This window comes from Lepidochelys olivacea (assembly GCF_965140295.1).
Source record: "Lepidochelys olivacea isolate rLepOli2 genome assembly, chromosome: 22".
Taxonomy (NCBI): Eukaryota; Metazoa; Chordata; order Testudines; family Cheloniidae; genus Lepidochelys; species Lepidochelys olivacea.
In genome coordinates this window covers 4,657,992-4,677,692 of record NC_140432.1, presented here as the reverse complement: position 1 = coordinate 4,677,692, position 19,701 = coordinate 4,657,992, and the positions used below count along the sequence as shown (strand labels likewise).

At 59.3% G+C, this 19,701-nt stretch overlaps 2 protein-coding genes across 6 annotated transcripts in view; one reads left to right on the top strand and one right to left on the bottom strand.

Moving 5' to 3' along the window:
- The window catches only part of ROBO3 (roundabout guidance receptor 3), a 233,677-nt gene extending 225,016 nt beyond the window's left edge, over positions 1 to 8,661 (top strand). For all 4 annotated transcript variants that reach the window (XM_084611808.1, XM_084611807.1, XM_084611806.1 and 1 more), the window contains 7 exons: positions 267 to 435; positions 1,031 to 1,258; positions 5,698 to 5,879; positions 6,193 to 6,300; positions 6,591 to 6,767; positions 7,254 to 7,408; positions 8,202 to 8,661. In XM_084611808.1, the coding sequence (XP_084467934.1) occupies positions 267 to 435; positions 1,031 to 1,258; positions 5,698 to 5,879; positions 6,193 to 6,300; positions 6,591 to 6,767; positions 7,254 to 7,408; positions 8,202 to 8,213 (1,031 nt within the window). In that variant the 3' untranslated portion in view covers positions 8,214 to 8,661. The remainder of the gene's footprint in view (positions 1 to 266; positions 436 to 1,030; positions 1,259 to 5,697; positions 5,880 to 6,192; positions 6,301 to 6,590; positions 6,768 to 7,253; positions 7,409 to 8,201) is intronic.
- A 9,109-nt stretch (positions 8,662 to 17,770) lies between these two features.
- The window catches only part of ROBO4 (roundabout guidance receptor 4), a 91,047-nt gene continuing 89,116 nt past the window's right edge, over positions 17,771 to 19,701 (bottom strand). For both annotated transcript variants that reach the window (XM_084612074.1, XM_084612075.1), the window contains exon 20: positions 17,771 to 18,820. In XM_084612074.1, the coding sequence (XP_084468200.1) occupies positions 18,645 to 18,820 (176 nt within the window). In that variant the 3' untranslated portion in view covers positions 17,771 to 18,644. The remainder of the gene's footprint in view (positions 18,821 to 19,701) is intronic.

The following is a 19,701-nucleotide window of genomic DNA, read 5'->3' as shown; positions in this document are numbered from 1 at the left end:
CAGGCACAGAGTTGGCTCTTCCGACGGCTGGCCCCAGGCGCTCTCTGGGCATGGGAGCCACCTTCCGCTGCCAGGAGCACCCCAAGGACACTGCGGAGCGCTGGGAAGCGCCGTGTGTCTCCGAAGCGGATTGGCTGGACCCTGGGCCCAGCCCACGCCCTCAACAGCCACTGTGGACTCCGAGGGCAGGCGAGAGGCAGGGGGCTCGCTGTGGGGCTGCCCCACTCGCTGTGTCAGAAACGCCTGTCTGGCTCCGGTCTCTCTAGTGGTGAAAATCGGCAAAGCAAAGTTGATGGGGAAGCCGGTGAAAACGCCCTCGCTGAACTGGACGGAGCTGCTGCCCCCTCCGCCTCCGGCCAGCGAGCTGAGCCAGTATGTGGAGGAGGCGGAGGCGGAGGAGGAGGAGGAGGAGGAGGAGGAAGAGCTGGCTGCCAGGTGAGCACAGTTACCGCTCTCTCTGTCCTAGCAGGGACGGTGTCACCGCACAAACACCCAGCGATCCCACGGCCAGGATCTGGGTGCCCATGGCAACACAGCGTCTGCACCAGTGGCTGCTGGGGCCGGGCAGACATTGCCCCTCGCGCCAGACTCCCCCAGCCCTGCCAGAGGCACTGCAGGGAGCTGGGCGGGCCCAGGCAGACCTATGGCATTGCCAGCCTGCCTGGGTCAGGTCAGAGGCTCGGTCAGGAGAGTCTATGACAGAGGCTGATTACAGCCATAGCCATGGGGTGCTTCCCCCTTCGGCCTGGCTTTGCACCGGGGGCCTGTAGAGCTGGGCAGGGAGGCACGTGGAGCCGGGTGGGGAGGCCCGTGGGACGGATGGGGAGGCGCGTGGGACGGGCGGGGAGGCCTGTGGGATGGGCGGGGAGGGGCGTGGAGCCAGGCAGGGAGGCCTGTGGGACGGGTGCGGTGGCATGTGAAGCCGGGCGAGATGAGGGCGGCCTGCGGGGCTGAGTGGGGTGGCTGTGAGAGCCAAGGCGCCGTCCAGGCCTGTGGTGCCCGGCAGGGTCTAACATACCCCCACTTGCAGTGCGGAGGCGGAGGAATGGTGCCCCCCGCTGCCCGAACGCACCTACCTGATGGAGAACGTCCAGGAGGAACAGTGCCCCCTGCCCCCGCCCCGCGGCGACATCTCCTCACCCGCCCACTCCTACGGGCAGCAGTCCACGGCCACGCTGACGCCCTCACCGCGTGATGAGATGAGAGCTGCCGAGGACATCCCCAGGCTGCATCACTTCGAGATCCCGCACCTGCCCCGGTAGGAGGCGCCCCCACCCCACCCCTGGGGCTCAGCCTCCTGGGGGCTCCCCGAACCTTTCGCAGGAGAGAGAAGCTGGGCGAGTGGAGTGCCAGCCTGGGTCAGGCCAGCTTCCCCACTCAGCTCTGCCTGTGCTCCTCAATCCCGACCCGCAGCCCCCTGATACCCCAGCCCGGGGCTCCCCCCACACGCGTGAGAACGGCCAGACTGGGTCAGACCAATGGTCCATCTAGCCCAGGATCCTGCCTTCCAACAGCAGCCAGGGACAGGTGCTTGAGAGGGAAGGTACAGAACAGGGCAAGTATCCCCTGTCGTCCAGTCCCAGCTTCACATCAGAGTTTAGGGACTCGCAGAGCATGGAGTTGCTGACCTGACCCTCTGGGCTAACAGCCATAGTCAGACCTATCCTCCACAAACTTAGCTAATTCTTTTTTGAACCCTGTTTTAATTTGGCCTTCAAAACATTCCCCACGGGCGGCAGATAGAGTCCCACTTTGGGGAGGCAAGCCACAGCTCTGCCCCTTCTGTCCACGCTCCCGCCCCATGGCCGGAGCCCCAAGGACCCCCCTCTTGCCCAAAGAAGCCCCGCGCACCCCCTGTCGGCCAGAGGAGTCCCGGGCTGGCCGGAGCCCCGAGCCCCACACACACACACTCACACCTACCCGGAGGTTCCCTGAAACTCCCCTCCCATCTGTGGCCCAGAGGAGCCCCAAGCTGCACCTCCCCTCCCCAGACCCCAAGCTGCCCGGGGAAAAGCATTTCTCTGATCTGTCTCTGTGCTGTGCCCCATGCAGTTTCTGGGGCAGCTGAGGAGGAAGCATTTGCTACTCAGCCTCCTGGGTTCCTCAGTAATCTCCCTTGAGTCCCCTGGCCTATTATACCTGCCGCCCATGACATCCCCTGGCAAGGAGTTCCACAGGTTGACAGTGCGTTGTGTGAAGAAGTACTTCCTTGTGTTTGTTTTAAACCTGCTGCCTATTCATTTCATTAGGTGACCCCTGGTGCTTGTGTTATGTGAAGGGGTAAATTACACTTCCTTAGTCACTTTCTCCACATCATTCATGATTTTATAGACTTCTGTCATATCCCCCCTTCAGTGGCGTTGGAACACTTTTCATAGTGGGGGTGCTGAAAGCCAGGAAAACTATCCCCAAACTTTTTACCTCGTGCCCCCCCCCTCAGAGCTGAGACCAGGAGCAGGGCCGTGTGTCTGGGGGGGACACAGACAGGGACAAGGGGGCCGAGGCTGGGGGCAGGCACGGAGCCAGGAGCAGAGCCCCGCCTGCGGGACCAGCAACTGGGCTCCCGTGTGCATGGCTGGGAGTGGGGCCGGCAGCTGGGATACCGTATAAAACTGGGGATGCTGCAGCACCCCCCACACTCCTACTTCCCGTGCCTGTGCCCCCCTTAAAACTCAACAGTCCCCGTCTTTTTAATCTCCCCTCATACAGAAGCTGTTCCACCCCCCTAATCATTTGTGTTGCCCTGCGCTGTACTTTTCCCAGTTCTAATGTATCTTTTTTGAGCTATGGCCACCAGAACTGCACACAGTATTCAAGGTGTGGGCACACCAGGGGTTTATACAGTGGCATTAGGATATTTTCTTTCTATTTATCCCTTTCCTAATGGTTCCCAACAGTCTGTTCGCTTTTTTGACTGATGCTGCACTTTGAGCGGATGTTTCCAGAGAACTCTCCACAATGACCCCAAGATCTCTTTCTAGAGTGGTAACAGCTAATTTAGACCCCATCATTTTGTATGTTTTTTTGGGATTATGTTTTCCAATGGGCATTACTCTGCATTTATCAAGATTGAATTTCATCTGCCATTGTGCCACCCAGCCACTCAGTTCAGTGAGATCCCTTTGTAACTCTTCACAGTCCACTTTGGATTTAACTATCCTCAGTAATTTTGTATTGTCTACAAACTTTGCCACCTCTCTGTTCACGCCTTTCCCCCCATCATTATGCTAAACAACAATGGTCCCAGTATAGATCATTGGGGGACCCTGCTATTTACCTCTCTCCATTGTAAAAACTGATAATTTATTCCTACCCTTCGTTTCCTGTCTTGTAACCAGTTATTGATCCATGAGAGGATCTTCCCTCTTATCCCATGATAGCTTACTTTGCGTAAGAGCTTTTGGTGAGGGACCTTGTCAAAGGCTTTCTGACAGTCCAAGTACAATATATCCAAAAAATCACCCTTGTCCACATGCTTGTTGACCCCCTCAAAGAATTCTAGTAGATTGGTGAGGCATGATTTCCCTTTACAAAAGCTCTGTTGACTCTTCCCCAACATAGTGTGTTCATCTATGGTCTTGTCTGACAATTCTGTTCTTTACCATGTGCTCCTCCGTACCTGTCGGCTTTCCCCCAGCCCTTAGTTTAAAAAAATCCTCTGCAAACATTTTAATGTTAAGTGTCAGCAATCTGGTTCTGGTTTGGTTTAGGTGGTGTCCATCCTTCCTGTATAAGCTCCTCCTTTCTCAAAAGTTTCCCATTTCCTACTAAATCTAAATCCCTCCTCCGAACACCATTGTCTCATCCAAACATTCTGCCGGTCTAAATGGCCCTGTGTGTGCAGGTGGACGCATTCAGAGAATGCTACCATGAAGGTCCTGGACTTCAAGCTCTTACCTAGCACCCTAAATTTGACCTCCAGGACCTCACTCCTACCTTTCACTATGTCATTGGTACCCACATGTATCATGACTCACGGCTCCTTCCCATCACTGCACATAAGTCTGTCTAGATGTCTCAAGAAGTCCTCGACCTTTGCACCCAGCTGGCAATTCACTATGTGGTTCTCCCGGTCATCACAAACTCAGCTAGCTATGTTTCTAATGATCGACTCCCCCAGTACTGTTACCTGGCTCTTCTAATTGAGGTCCTCTCCCCCGAAGAGGTATCCTCAGTGTGAGTGGACACCATGCCATCATCTAGAAGGAGGATCCCAACTATGGGATAGTTCCCTCTGCTCCATTTTGATGTTCTCCTTCCCCGAGACTTTCATCCTCCTCAACAGCACAGAGGCATCAGACTGGGGGTGGGACCCGCTTCTGTGTCCTGGAAGGTCTCATCTCTGCATCTCTCTGTCTCCATTAGCTCCTCCCGTTCAGACACTCTGGTCTCCAGAGCTCCTTGCACCAAACATGCACACAGCAAGCCATCTGCCCACAAGGCAGGTAACCGTACTGGCTGCACTCCGTGCAATACGCTGGCTAGCCTCGGTCTGCTGCGGGACTCTGCCTGCATGTTTTGTGCTCTTGCAGGGATTTTGGTTGGTTGGTTGGCTTTTTGGAGGGGGACACTTGTTGGCCTAGGTTCAGAGAATGGTTGTTAGGAGCATCTGGCTCTCATACTCCCTCTGTAAACTCCCCTAGTTGCTAGCTCTTCCGGTCTCTCTGGAGCTGACCTGTTCACCCCGTTCTACCTGAGCCAGCCCCTTGCCAAGGGAGCCTAAAGGGGTTAGGGCTCAAAGGACAGCAGGCTAGAGCCTCATTAAGAAACCCCAGGTCACTAGCCTCAGCACACAGCCCCCCGAACAGCCCACACTATAAATTCCAGTCAAGCAGGCACATGGCAAGCACACAAAAACAAAGTAACAGATAATCAGCTCCCCGTAGTCACTCCTCCTTCACCTGGAGAGCTTTCTCGCACAACTCCCTGTGTCCTAGCTCTTCCAGAGCCCCTCAAGCCCAACCGCCAGCCCCTGCTACCCCAGCCCTGGGCCCCACACGCCGCTCCGCCGGTGCCCCTCAATCCCGACCCACAGCCCCTGCTACCCCAGCCCTGGGCCCCCCCAGCTCTGCTGTATCCTGACCTGCAGTATCCACGCTTACCCTCGCCTGGGACAATGCTGTGCTGTGGCTTTCGATTGGGGATGTCCCCCAGAGGTTCCAGGGAGACCCAGCTGGGCCAGGGGTGATTAATGCCCAGGGTGGCTCTCTGGTTGCCTGATGAATTATTCCACATTACCTGTGCTCTTCCCCCGCTTCTTCGTCCTCTCCAGCACCCCCCCCCCGCCCCCCGGCCGGCAGTGCCTGGGAGCCTGTCTGATGTGCACAAGAGGCTGCATTCTCATGACTTGCGCAGCCTGGGAGCAGAGCTGGGGCCAAAGGGGGCCCAGAGCGGTCCTGCGGTGTGGCCCTTGGGGCAGCCAGTGGAGGTGGGTTGCTGGGTCTTGGTCCAGTTCCTGCTGGGCAGGTGCCCCCAGAGCAGAGCTGTGCACAGCCCTGCCCCACTGGCAGCCTGACGGGGCCAGAGAGGCTGGGCTCTCCTCTCAGCTGGGGCCCATTGGCAGAGGGCAGCTGTAGCAATGGCTGGTGTTTGCAAGTCTGCCCGGGTGGGGTGGGTGGGTTCCCGGAGACCTGCTCCTGGAGCCGCCTGCTCCCAGGCAGTGCGTGGGTTAACTGGGCTGGCCTTGCTGTTTTCCAGGCGGTTGCCGAATGGCTCGGGGGCTTTGCCCAGAGCCCCGAGCCCTCCCCTGACCCAGTCTGACCCAAATCTCAATGCCCTTACGGAGGGGGCCGATGGCCACACACCCAGACACGGGCACAGACGCAACCTGAGTCAGACCCCAGCGCACAGTGCTGAGAACATCAATTCCCGGAGCCCAGGTGAGTGCAGCCCAGCCCTCTACGTTCCCGCAGCAGCACCCGGCCCTGGCAGGTGGGGGCACCTGTGCCCAGACAGAGGGACTGATACCCCCTCTCCCACCATGGTCAGCCTGGTTTCTGGGGCTGCCAGGGTGGGATCGGTGTGCTCCGGCTGCGGAGAGCTTTGCTAAAGCCTGCGGAGAGCTGGGGGAACAGCGAGCCAGGCGCTGTGGGCACATGCGTGACCCATGGACCGAGCGCTCAGCCGCCGGCGCCCGTGGGAGGAGGTGGGAGACAGAGGCAGGTCAGGGACTCACGCTGCCTTTGCCGACAGGTAAAGCCCGCCCTGCTCCCGGTGACGCGTCCCTCCCCCCGGCACAGAAAACGAGAACGAAGAAAAAGCCCAAGTCCAGCCATTACCGCCGGGAAAAGAAACAGGGAGGTGAGTGTGGGCACGGCACATGGCAGCACCAGCGGCTCCTTCCTGTGGCAGCGAGCGCCCCGGCAATGCCAGCTGGGCAGCAAGGAGCAGGCCGGGCAGCACGGCTCCTGGCTCTTCTGTCTGCCGGGGAGCCAATGGCCCCATTGGTGTAACCTCCGTGTCAGGGCCCCCTTCCCAAGTCACACCAACCCCCATCAGGATCTCTGCTGGGGAGGGGCCTGGGTTTGGCTGGGTGTGATGGGCACAGCCTTACTGGCCCGCTGACACAATTCCCTCTGCTTCTCACACAGATCTGCCACCGCCCCCACTGCCCCCACCCAGCGAGGACCCCGGGGCCTCTGCTCAGCCCCCAGCGCCTCCACCGGCCTGCAGCGCCTCCTCTCTGGAGAGAGACGTGCTCGGTGCCCACGCCACAGAGCGGAGAGCTGGCCATCGGACCGTGCTGGGCCAGCACCAGCAGCGAGACGGTAACCCCCGCCGTGCGGCACCCACCAGAAACCGGCCACCCGCGGGCGCAGACATGCCAGCCACACGTGGAGCCTGACCCTCCCGATGTCTGGCCCCCCAGCTGGCTCCTGGCTGCTGGGAGGGCCCACCTGGCCCCAGGGCATTGCCAGCAGGGCTGCAGGGTGGGGCTGTACGTGGGGCGCTGAGCAGACGCGGTGGCAATGCGGTTCCATGGCAGGGCACTGCGGGTCTCCGAGGTGCCCTGCAGCCAGACTCCAGGGGAGGCCATGGGGTCCAGGCCCTGCCCAGGAGCTGTGGGCACTGGGTACATTAAAGATCAAACGCCGTGGGGAGGTGGGGCTTAGCCATGGGGGCCTGAGCTGCCTGTCCCCGGCCATGTGCTGCAGGGGCTCCCTGCAGGGCCCCGTTCCGCCGGGCGCGGGCTGGGCAGGAGGCTGCGGGAGGCAGCACCAGCCCCACCCACGCGCCTGCCCCTTCCCTTGCAGTGGAGGAGATCGTCCCGTACAGCAGGCCCACCTTCCTCTCCAGAGGCCAGGTGTCAAGCAACTGCTCCACGACCGGCAGCTCCTCCTCCAGGGGCTCGACGGGGTCCCGGGGCCACGGCTCCGGCCGCAGCAGGACAGCCGGGGACCGTAGTGAGGTGAGCCAAGGCGCGTAACCTGGGGGCCTGCCAGGCACTGGGGGAGCAGCGACCTGCAGGGTCAGTATCTAGCAGCACAGCAGAGCGAGGGCAGGACACTGGGCCCCCTGGGGTGGGGCTGGTGTGTGGGGTGCCGAGCGTGGGCTGGATGGGGCTGATTCCCTTTCTCTCCACTGCACGCTGCACCGGGGCTGGTTTGCTCTCCTGGGTCTCCAGCCGGTGGGAGAGGGGTTTCGCTAGGAGGGGCAGGGAGGGCTCGGAACAGGGGCCTGGCCTGGCCAGGGGAGTCTCCTGGCCAAGCCAGACCATTAGGGGGCTTTAACCTTGCCCTGCAGGAGGGAGCAGCCCCATTCACATGGGCCCTGCTGTGCTGTGGGGAGCCCCTGGGAGGGGCCTGCTGGCTCGGAGACAGCTGGGTGTTTCTGTGGTGGGCTGGGCAGCCGGATCATGGGCATGGCGGGGGTGTTCCCAATGGAGCCCCACCTCAGGGCAGCAGCCCCTAAAGGAGTCCTGGGGCGGGGAATGCTGGGGAGGGCTGGGTCCCATAGAAAGAGGGAGCTTGGATCCCCCCGGCCATGGCTGCCAGCGACAGGTGGGGCTGCTGTGGCATTTCCCCATGGCCAGTAGGCATCCCCTCAGGAGCTGGCGAGCTCTGGGGCTGGGGCCCCATGCTCTCTACAGCCAGGGGCGGGGCAGAGGGGCCCAGCCAAGCCGTGCTGCGTCTGGCCCATGCCCGTGATGGCCTTAGCCCCTCTGAGGTCCCAGCCCTGCTGACGATTTTCTCTCTTTGCAGGAGAAGAGATGAAGCCAGCGGCGCTGGCTGAGTGAGCGGACGCAGGCTGAGAGCAGGGCTCTGCCCTGAGATCTGGGCTGGGCTCTGGGCTTTGGGCTGGTTTAATTGATGACACTGTGACTGGAGCCAGGCGGCCCAGTCCCTTGTAAATAGGTGGGGTTGGGAGCGGCAGGCAGGCTGTGTTTATACCCAGGACACGGGGCTCGTGGGCAAGGCCTGCATGAGCCCGTTCAGTACCAAGCCAGCAGTTCTGCAAAGGAAGGTTTGTGCCCAGCAGGGCAGGGGCAGGCAGCTGGGGCAGGACCAGCTTCCAGCCAGGCACAGAGAGCAGCCCACCCGCACGGCACGCGTTGCCCGTGGGGCACTGCCAGCCCAACCAGCCCCTCGTGTGGGCAGGGGTGTTTTTTGGTAGCTAATGAACCCTTTTGTAAAACAACCAATAAAGCTGTTTGTTACCCTGGCCAGAGCGATGGGCTTTGCTTATTGGGTCAGGGGAGGTCTGGGTCCTGGGTGATGGGCGGCAGCAGGGGGCTGCCCTGGGGCGGGGAGTGGGGGGCACGTCCTGGGCCTCAGAATATTCCCTAAACTTGCTTAATGCCACACTGCCAGTGCTGTGCGGAGCGGGCTCCTCGCCTGCACTGTTAGTCAAAGCTCAGGTTATTGCAAGTGAAACCTTAACAACAATCTCAGCTGTTCCCCGCCTGGGGCCATTTACCCTCTAGCCCCTGCCCAGGGCAGCCCCGGGTTAGTTCTGTGTCTCGTCCGTGTCACTGCCGGGCTCTGGCCCCCGCACCAGCTGAGTGAGGGGTCACTTCAAACCCGTGTCACGGATGGTTTGAAAAGGCCGGGCCGCGACAGGGATCGATGGGGCTGGCAAAAGCATTTATAAACCCTAAATTGGGGCTTGGCCTGGGGCAGGGGGAGCCGGCTGCTGAGGCTTGGCCCGGGGGCCAGATTCAGTGCTCAGAGAAGCGGGGGCCACTCGCTGCAGTCTCCAGCCCCAGCAAGGCGGGGAGGGACAGCCCAGCATGGCACTCAGTGCCCTGGCAACTCACTACGGTCTGGGCCTGCCGTGTGGGCATGGGGGGGGCGTGGGCGCTTGGGGCACTGCGAAATGCCATATCTGCCAGGCCACACCGTGCTGCCCCTGCACTAACGACTCGCTGCCTGTGACGAACCCCAGGGCAACGGAGGGGTGTGCCCAAGCCTGGCCTCCAACACGCCCCTGCCCAGCCCACTGGCCGTGTCCGCTGAGCCTGCTCAGGGCCCGACTGGGGCGCATGGGGGGCCGAGTGCTAATGCCCTGGCTACACGTGTGTCTGCCCTAGGGGCATGGCAGGGGGGTGGCAGCAGATCACAGCTTGGCAAGTGCTGAGCCGAGGGGTCTCCCCTCACTGCTGGGACAGCTATACCTCTGCCCGTGGGGCCAGCAGGCCATCCCCTGGCAGGGCCAAGCCGTCGGGCCAGCGCGGGCGGGTGGCGGGGGGAGCTGCAGACGCCGTGTTTGCAGGCACCAGAATGTGCTCTGGAGCCCTGGCAAGCCCCTCACAGCGGTGCCGGGGACGTTCGGGCCCTGAGGTGGCTGGTGCTGGCCTCCTGCAGCGCTCCCGCCCTCAGCGGCCCGGGAGAAGGTCCCGGGCTGGGGGGGCACCGGCGCACTCAGCTCCCTGGCTGAGAGGTACCCCGGCTTCCGCAGCTCAGTGAGGCCTCCGAGCAGCAGCAGGGCTGTGGGTCACCTTCTGTCCCCCCGGTCACCTCCCTCCCGCCCCCCTCCAGGAATGGGGGGCAGCAGCAGCAGAGTGAACGTCACCTCCCGCGTTTTGCAGCCCAGCCCATGTGCTGCTCTGGGGCTGGGGGGGGGGGGGGGGGAATAGGAGAATCTCAAATAGACGCAGCGAGGCTATTTAACCTCTGTACTTGGCACTGGTGTGACTGAGACTGGCATCCTGTGTCCCGTTCTGGTGTCCACAGGTCAAGAAGGATGCGGATAAATTGGAGGGGTCAGGGAAGAGCCACTAGAATGATTAAAGGGTGAGAAAACCTGCCTTATAGTGCCTACTCCTGGGGGCATCCTGCACAAAAAGATTCTGTGCCAAAAAATTAAAAATTCTGCGCACACTATTTTAAAATTCTGCAAATTTTTTCTGTCAAAATAACACGACATAATCCCACCAGTTTCAGTTATTTTCATCATTTATTTCAAAATACCTGTCAACAAGTATGTCTGAAACAATGCAGACACACACAAAAATTCCCCCAGGATTAGAGAGTTAAAGAAACCCCTATGACAACCCAGTTCCTATTTCTCTGCTCCCTTCCCCACTTCCCCAGAGCCCAGATGGGGGGGCCAGACACCCACAATCCACCCCCCCAAGGCCAGCTGCGGGCCCCCCCAGACTGCACCCAAACCCCCTCTTCCCCAGAACCCAGCTGCAGGACCCCTCCAGCCCAGATAACTGCACGCACACCCCCAGAGCTCAGCCGTGGCCCCTGAGCCCAGACACCCCGCCCCGCCCCGAGCCCAGGGATTCAAAGGGGAAACAGCCTGATACTTGGTCCCAGGCTTTCAATAGCGTGGAGTTTCCTGCACGCCTCCCTCAGGGCATTCTGGGAACTGCAGCTGGCAGGAACCCTCAAGCGTCCTCCCCCTCCCCCCGGCAGTGGCTTCTGTGTGGGAGCTGGGCTCGGCTGGGTCCAGCGGCCCCTAGTGGTGGCCAGCAGCAAAATTCTGCATGCAAAACGTTAATTTCTGCAAAATTCTGCATTGTGCAGTGGTGCAGAATTCCCCCAGGAGTAAGTGATGGACTCAAGGAGCTCGACCTAGTTAGCTTAACAAAGTGATGACATTGTTAAGCTGACTTGTGATGACCATCCCCATGTACAGAAAGAATAGCAAATATGGTAGACGACCAGCTTGGCTTAACAGAGAAATCTGTTAAACACAAAAAGGAAGCTTACAAGAAGTGGAAACTTGGACAGAAGACTAGGGAGGAGTATAAAAATATTGCTCGAGCATGCAGGGGTGTAATAGGAAGACCAAAGCACAATTGGAGTTCAAGCTAGCAGGGGATGTGAAGGGGAACAAGAAGGGTTTCTACAGGTATGTTAGCAAGAAGAAAAGGGTCAGGGAAAGCATGGGGCCCTTACTGAATGCGGGAGGCAACATAGTGACTCATGATGTGGAAATACCTGAAGTACTCAATGCTTTTTTTTGCCTCAATCTTCACAGACAAGGTCAGCTCCCAGATGGCTGCACTGGGCAGCACAGTATAGGGAGGAGGTGAACAGCCCTCAGTGGTAAAAGAACAGGTTAAGGATGACTTAGAAAAGCTGGACATGCCCAAGTCCATGGGGCTGGATGCAATGCACCTGAGGGTGCTGAGGGAGTTGGCTGATGTGATTGAATATTGACCATTGTCTTTGAAAACTCGTGGCAATCAGGGGAGGTCCCGGATGACTGGAAAAAGGCTAATGTAGTGCCCATCTTTAAAAAAGGGAAGAAGGAGAATCCGGGGAACTACAGGCCAATCAGCCTCACCCCAGTCCCTGGAAAAATCGTGGAGCAGGTCCTCAAGGAATCAATTCTGAAGCACTTGGAGGAGAGGAAGATGATCAAGAACAATCAACATGGATTCACCAAGGGCAAGTCATGCTCTGACCAAGCTGATTGCCTTCTTTGATGAGAAAAATGGCTCTGTGGATATGGGGAAAGTGGTGGATATGATATACCTTGACTTTAGCAAAGCTTTTGACACGGTCTCCCACAGTATTCTTGCCAGCAAGTTAAAGAAGTATGGGCTGGATGAATGGAGTATAAGGTGGATAGAAAGCTGGCTAGATCATCAGGCTCAACGGGTAGTAACCAATGGCTCGATGTCTAGTTGACAGCCAGTATCAAGCGGAGTGCCCCAGGGGTCGGTCCTGGTGCTGGTTTCGTTCAACATCTTCATTAATGGTCTGGATGATGGGATGGATTGCACCCTCAGCAAATTCGCGGATGACACTAAGCTGGGGGGAGAGGTAGATATGCTGGAGGGTAGGGATAGGGTCCAGAGTGACCTAGCCAAATTGGAGAATTGGGCCAAAAGAAATCTGATGAGGTTCAACAAGGACAAGTGCAGAGTCCTGCACTTAGGACGGAAGAATCCCATACACTGCTACAGGCTGGGGACCGACTGGCTAAGTGGCAGTTCTACAGAAAAGGACCTGGGGCTTACAGTGGATGAGAAGCTGGATATGAGTCAGCAGTGTGCCCTTGTTGCCAAGAAGGCTAATGGCATATTGGGCTGTATTAGTGGGAGCATTGCCAGCAGGTCGAGGGAAGTGATTATTCCCCTCTGTTTGGCACTGGTGAGGCCACACCTGGAGTATTGCATCCAGTTTTGGTCCCCCCACTACAGAAGGGATGTGGAGAAATTAGAAAGAGTCCAGTGGAAGTCAACGAAAATGATTAGGGGGCTGGGGCACATGACTTATGAGGAGAGGGAACTGGGGTTATTTAGTCTGCAGAAGAGAAGAGTGAGGGGGGATTTGATAGCAGCCTTCAACTACCTGAAGGGGGTTTCCAAAGAGGCTGGAGCTCGGCTGTTCTCAGTAGTGGCAAATGACAGAACAAGGAGCAATGGTCTCAAGTTGCAGTGGGGGAGGTCTAGGTTGGATATTAGGAAAAACTAGTTCACTAAGAGGGTGGTGAAGCACTGGAATGGGTTACCTAGGGAGATGGTGGAATGTCCATCTGTAGAGGTTTAAGGTCAGGCTTGACAAAGCCCTGGCTGGGATGATTTAGTGGGTGTTGGTCCTGCTTTGAGCAGGGGATTGGACTAGATGACCTCCTGAGGTTTCTTCCAACCCTAATATTCTATGATTCTATGACTTGATCACAGTCTATAAGTGCCTACATGGGGAACAAATATTGACTAAGGGGCTCTTCAATGCAGCAGGGAAAGGTCTAACACGTTCCCATGGCTAGAAGTTGAAGCTAGACTAAGTCAGACTAGAAATAAGGCATACATTTTTGACAGTGAGTAATTTCCCAAGAGTCGTGGTGGATTCTCCATCACAGGCAATGTTTAAATCCACATTGGCTGTTATTCCAAAAGCTCTGCGCTAGGCCTTATTGTGGGGCAGGTCTTTGACCTGTGCTATGCAGGGGTTCAGACTAGATGGTCACAGTCCTTTCTGGCCTTAGACTCTATGAAATTCTGCCCGGCTGCCCCATGCCAGGTGGTGAGTCTGGCCCTGCAGTCCAGGAAGGGGAATCAGAGAATCATAGACTCACAGGACTATTCCAGTCCCCTGCACTCAAGGCAGGACTAAGTATTATCTAGACCATCCCTGACAGATGTTTGTATAACCCACTCTTAAAACACTCCAGTGACAGAGATTCCACAACCTCTCTAGGCAATTTATTCCAGTGCTTAACCACCCTGACAGGAAGTTTTTCTAATGTCCTAAACCACCCTTGCTGCAATTTAAGCCCATTGCTTCTCGTCCTATCCTCAGAGGTTAATGAGAACAATTTACCTCCCTCCTCCTTGTAACAACCTTGTATGTACTTGAAAATGGTTATCATGTCCCCTCTCAGTCTTCTCTGCCAGACTAAACAAACCCAATTCTTTCAATCTTCCCTCATAGGTCATGTTTTCTAGACCTTTCATCATTTTTGTTGCTCTCCTCTGGACTTTCCAATTTGTCCACATCTTTCCTGAAATGTGGTGCCCAGAACTGGACACAATACTCCAGCTGAGACCTAATCAGTGTGAAGTACAGTGGAAGAATTTCTTCTTGTGTCTTGCTTACAACACTCCTGCTAATACATCCCAGAATGATGTTCACTTTTTTTGCAACAGCGTTACACGGTTGACTCATATTTAGCTAGTGATCCATTATGACCCCAAGATCCCTTTCCGCAGGACTCCTTCCTAGGCAGTCATTTCCCATTTTGTACGTGTGCAACTGATTGCTCCTTCCTAAGTGGAGTACCTTGCATTTGTCCTTATTGAATTTCATCCTATTTACTTCAGATTATTTTGCCAGTCTGTGCAGATCACTTTGAATTTTAATCTTATCCCCCTAAAGCGCTTGCAGCCCCTCCCAGCGTGGTGTTGTCTGCAGATGTTATCAGTGCGCTCGCTAATGCTCCGAAGTGGCTGCCGCACTCAGGCATCACCACTCACGGAGGACCTGCTCTCACTCCAGAACCCAGCCCATCGATCGCCCCAGGAGCAGCGCGATTGATTCTCACACGGGCAGGGCTGTTCAAGTGACTCGGGAGGTGAAGTGAAGGTCACTGAGCCCCAGCACACGCAGCGGGGCTGGGGGGGCTGGGCGAGGGGGCCACGGCTCAAGCTGGGCCTGCCAGCAGAGGTGCCGGGGATCCATCTCCGTTCGGCTGGCTGCGCTGGGAACACGGAGCGAGCACCGACAGGCCAGGCCCGCCTCACGCCTGAGCTCCCACCCCAGGCAGCAGCCTGCTTCAGCTCCCTGCAATGAACAGTGCCCGCGGTGCTGGGGCTCCCCTCTGCTCCTCGTCTCTCCTGGGACGCCCCCCAGTCCTGCACCGATGGGGGGCCCGGCCGCCTTCCTCCCCAGTTCCTTCTCCCTCTGCATCAGTTCTAATCCCCTGGGCTGGACAGCACAACTGGCCTGCCAGCCCTTCTGCGCTGCGGCCTCCCGGGGCTGGGAAACTGGGCTCAAAGCACAGCCAGCAGCAGACATTGCCGCCCCATTCAGCCCCTGCTGCTCCTCACCGGCTGTGCCGCAACCAGAATGAGTACAGGCAGATTCCCAGTGGTCACAGCAGGGCCAGGCTGGGCACCACAGGCTAGTGTGGGGGCGCTGGGCAGAGCCGGGGGGGTTAAGATACGGGGTTACGATGGCTACGGGCAGGTGGGTGCCAACATGGCAGGAGGCGTTAGACTATGTTTATTGTGGCCAGCGGGTGGTTTCAAAGGTGCCCTGCAAAGAACCCAGCTGGGGCTGGTTCTGCCTCTTCACTGACGGATAAAGTCTGGTTTGTGTTTTCAGAACAGTGGTTTTTTCCCCAGAGGAGTGTCCGGGCGCTAGGGTCATTCCTGCCTGACTCGGGCTGTGGCCTGCACACTGGCTTGGGCAGTTAGGGGTGCGTGAGTTAACGAAGTCCAGCGTGTTTGGAGCAGTCAGAGTAACAATCCCCCACCCTCGCGTCCCCCAGCCACTCGCAGTCCATCAGGAACAGCAAGGGAGAGGAGAGCTAATGGGCAAACGAGGAGAACTCCCTCGTTTCTTACGCCCCTGCTCAGGGGTGTTGTGTACCCAGCACAGCAGCCAGCAGACTGGATGCCACCCACCTGATCTGCCAGCCACCTTCTGCACTGGGGCTTTACCACTCGGAAAGACACCGCCTGGGACTTTGCATGTAGGTGAGTGTACCACTCTACCATGTTGGTGTTCACACCCCAGCGGGCTCCCGTCAATAGACATGTCTGACTAGTGCTGGGGATGGATGGGTGGCATTTCCCCGCCATGCCAGGGCAGGACTCACCCATCTGGGCATGGCTAACCCAGCCCTACCAGCAGGACTGCACCAAAGGGCAGATTTCCCAGCCCAGCAAGACTCCTCAGACCATCAGTAAGTGCCCACCAGACTCCCCACTGTTTTCTCTCTAGGGGCGGAGGAAACATAACAAAAGCAGCCTAGAATTCTGGCTGCGCCTGGCCCCTGCCCAGCTGTGCTGTCTCCAGAGGCCTAGAGGGAAAGGGTCCGAATCACACTCAGGGCACAAAGGCTGATGATTGTGTGCCCATTGCCTGTTCACAGTCCAGCCGGAAGCCTGTCAGGAGCCCCGATAACCCTGCCAGCCCTGGCTCTCCGCCCACCCACTGCATGCACGTGGCAAAGCAGAAGCAGTCACTCCCCGGGGCGGTTGGGCTGGCCCTGCATGGAGCCTGCCTGACTTCCGCAGGGCCTGGGCGACCCTGAGGTGACGTGTGCGGGTTCCATACAGCAGTGCGTGGCTTTGCCCAGGCAGCCAGGCTGGGGAGGGTAGTCGGGTCCCTGGAGAGGCTGCCAGGCTTGGGACCGTGCGTTTGACTCTCCCAGCAGCAGGGCAGACGTGCGGCGGCCTGGCTGTGGCTGCAGGTCCCCTGGCTCCAGGCCACTCTGATCACACAGTGCCGATCTCTGCTCATCCCAGCCCAGGGCGATGGTGCTCTGAGCCAGGCTGTCTGCACCGTACCTGGGGAGCGGGCTGAGCCGTGTGCCGTACACCTGCCGCGGACGGGGCACACACCGGCGCTGGCCACACTGGGACTCGTCTGCCCTGCACAGGAGCGAGCCTCCCTGCCAGCGCTTCGACCTGCCTCGGGCCTCTTGGGCCCCTCTCCCCCGCCAGGCCAAGCCACACCATCAAGGTGCTGTCCACAGCTGTGCTTAGAGCATTAGCTGAGTCTATTGACCCGGGCTGGGAGGCATGCTCCAAAGTGCTGTGACGACATAACCATAGAGCCCCCTCTCCCTCTGCAGCGCCCCGCGCTGATGGCAGGGTCCAGGCACTCTGCCCCAGACACACCCATTGCCCAGCACCCCGGGGGCAGCGCACTCACGAGGGTGAGGGCAATGCCGCGGGGAGCTTGCCTCCCGGCTCGACCTGGAGTCGCAGGGATTCGCCGCATGGCCCCAGTCGCAGGGAATGGCTGCGGGGCCAGGTGTTGGCAGAGGCCTCACCCAGAGAGCTGGCGCTCGAGCAGTGGCGGGGCGCTCGCCCAAAGCCCAGCTCCTGGGGCAGTTACATGTGCCTGGTTTCAGGGGCACGCGCCGTGACCCGTCCTGAGCGTGGCTGCCAGGCAGCGACATGGCCTGGGGACCGGAGCGGCCAGAGCAATGCCCCAGCTGCCCTCAGGGGTGGGGACATGGCCCACAGGCTGCTCTTGGGCACTCCAGCCCCCTACCCAGAGCAGGTGGCGGATCTGGGGCTCCCCACAGAAGCCTGGGCACCCTGGGTGGCTCTTACCACATCCTGATCTCTGGCCTGGCTAGTAACCCTGTCCCCAGCCCCGGACGGGTGCTCCAGGAGGGCAGCAGGCAGCTGCAGCCGGGCCTGGGTGGCTGACTTTCCAGACACCATCACTGCATGCTGGCCTGCTAGACCAGGGTGATTTAACTCCTCGAGGGGATCTCACAGGGCTGAGCGGGGCTGGGCCACCCACAGAGCCACTGCAGCGGGTATCTGCCTAGCTTCAGTGCACGTTGCCAGGCCCGCAGGGCTGCCCACTCGCTCGCAGTGACTGCGGAGGAGGGGCCCACCACACGCAGAGCCCGAGGAGTACAGGCTCCCTGCACGTTGGCCATACAGGAGCCGAGGGCAGACATGCCAACGGGCGGGAACGACACGTGCTGAGGCAAATCAAGCCCCCCCGCATGCTCTCCGATAGACCTTGCAGCTGTCAGGAGTTTGTTTTCAGCTGCTTTTTTTGCGCCTTTCATTGCAGCACAATGCCCAGGCTCTGGAGGGCTCCTGGGGTGCTAACACCGTGCCCCGTGGGTGGCCCCCGGGGCTCGCTGGGCGCCGTGAAGAGCGTGACTCAGCGGCCATCAGCTCGCTGGAAAAGCTCTCTTTATTTACAGGAATAAGGCCACAACACTGGGCAATCAGGCAGGTCCGGAAAACGTCTCACAACAGCAATTAAAGGAAATATTAAACGCTTCAAGGCTCGTGCCCCTGCACAGCTGAGAGCATTGCCCAGGGCAGACCTGACCAAACCGTAACAGGCAATTGCCAAACAACCCCCAGCTTTGAGTGTGGTGAACCCAGCTGGGTGGGCAGAGCTGCCGGGCTCCCAGCTCCAACCTAGGCAGCAAATGCAGGCTTCTGTAAACCGACAGCAGCTGCAAGGGCCTCCAAACCCGGGGGTTCCCCGTGTGACCCAGGAAAAGCCCACGCTGGCGAGTGCCCCAGACAGCGTCACGGAGCAGAGATCGGCCCTGAAGCCAACAGCAGGAATCCCGGCTTGGTCCCCACATGGCGCGCCAGCCTGTGAGTGGGGCAGCGGGAGAAGTCCTGCCAGGGACCAGGCACTCTGGAGAAAAGGAGGCAACGTTTGCTGGCCGTGGCCAGGCCGTGCTGCGTGGGGCTCCTCTCCTGCACGCGGCTGGTGTGGAGCTTGGCGAGGGCTCTGCACTGCCCCATCTGCCTGGCCCTTGGTGAATGCTCCCCCTCAGCGTGTGGGGCAGGCTGGGGAATCCTTTTCCCATGGGATCGCAGCCCACGTTGGGGGAAGCGGCTACGGCCTTCCATCAGGGATGCTGTTGTCAATGACCAGGAGCCAGGCGTGTCTAGCAGGCACCGGGGGTGGGCTCAGTAGTAGCCGAGCGCTCGCCCTCAGGCCCACGGTGCCCCAAGAGTCTCCCTGGGCTTTGGGCATCCCAGACGTCGTGCCCGCCTGGTACAGAACGTGCTCAGCTTTCTACGCCTGGACTTCTGTCGCCCCCGCATCCATCGGCTGCAGAGCAACCCTGGTCGTCTCCCCCTTCCTGGGAATGGCAGAGCTGCTTGGCATGGGACTGTGGGCAGCAGGGCAGGGGGCCTGGCACTCCCCCACCGCCCCCGCAGCAGGGCTGCTGGACTCCGACATGCAGGCACCTGGAAAGGAATCACCTTTTACGCACAGCGAGCAGCAGGGGCCGAGCAGGCTCAGAGTGTCACTCCGCCGTCCACAGGCAGACCAGGCCTGGCATGGGGACCACAGCCCTGGGCAGAGCAACCCCTCCCGAGGGGACAAGGGGAATTTTCCTTCTTCACAAGGAGACCGTTTGTACTGTGTTCCCGAGTCAAGGCCCAGTGGGGCTCAGAGGAAAGAAACCCGCTGGCCTGTTTGGGAGTCAGGCGCTGATGACAAGGGGCACTCTGAGCCCCTGGCGAACGAGCTTGTTTCCTTGCGAGATGGGCACGACGGCCGGGCTTGCCACGCAGGGCCATGGCATCTCCAGCTGGCACAGGGCAGGGGAGTGCCCAGAGGCAAATCTGCAGGTTGAGGGGCTCCGGGATGGTGCCCGCTCCGGGATGGCCAGGAGCCGAGAGAGGCCTACCCGGGAACGGAAGGCCGCTGTGCAGGACGCACCAGAGCGTCGAGGATCCGGCCCAAAATGTACCTGGCCCTGCGCCTGGCCTTGGATCAAACCTTCTCCTCTACCCCAGCCAGACCCCATGGATTCAGGCACCGCTACCCCGTCACACACGTGTCCCAGTGCCCCTTGCCCTTCACTAGCCTGACCCCAGCTCCCACAGCACTGCCCAAAGCGGCCTTGCCTCACCCTCACCCCAAGGGGTGCCCATATCAGCCAGTCACCTCCCCCAGTGTCCTGGGACTCAGAGCCGGCTCCCTCTGGGAGCTAATCACTGCACGCAGTCCAGTGCAGTGCCCCAGGGACGGACAGGCTCTGTGGGGAGTGGCAGTCCGGCTGGGGGCAATGTGGGGGGGCTGGGCTGTGGAGCGCCAGGGCAGGGGCGAGGCCACCAGAGGC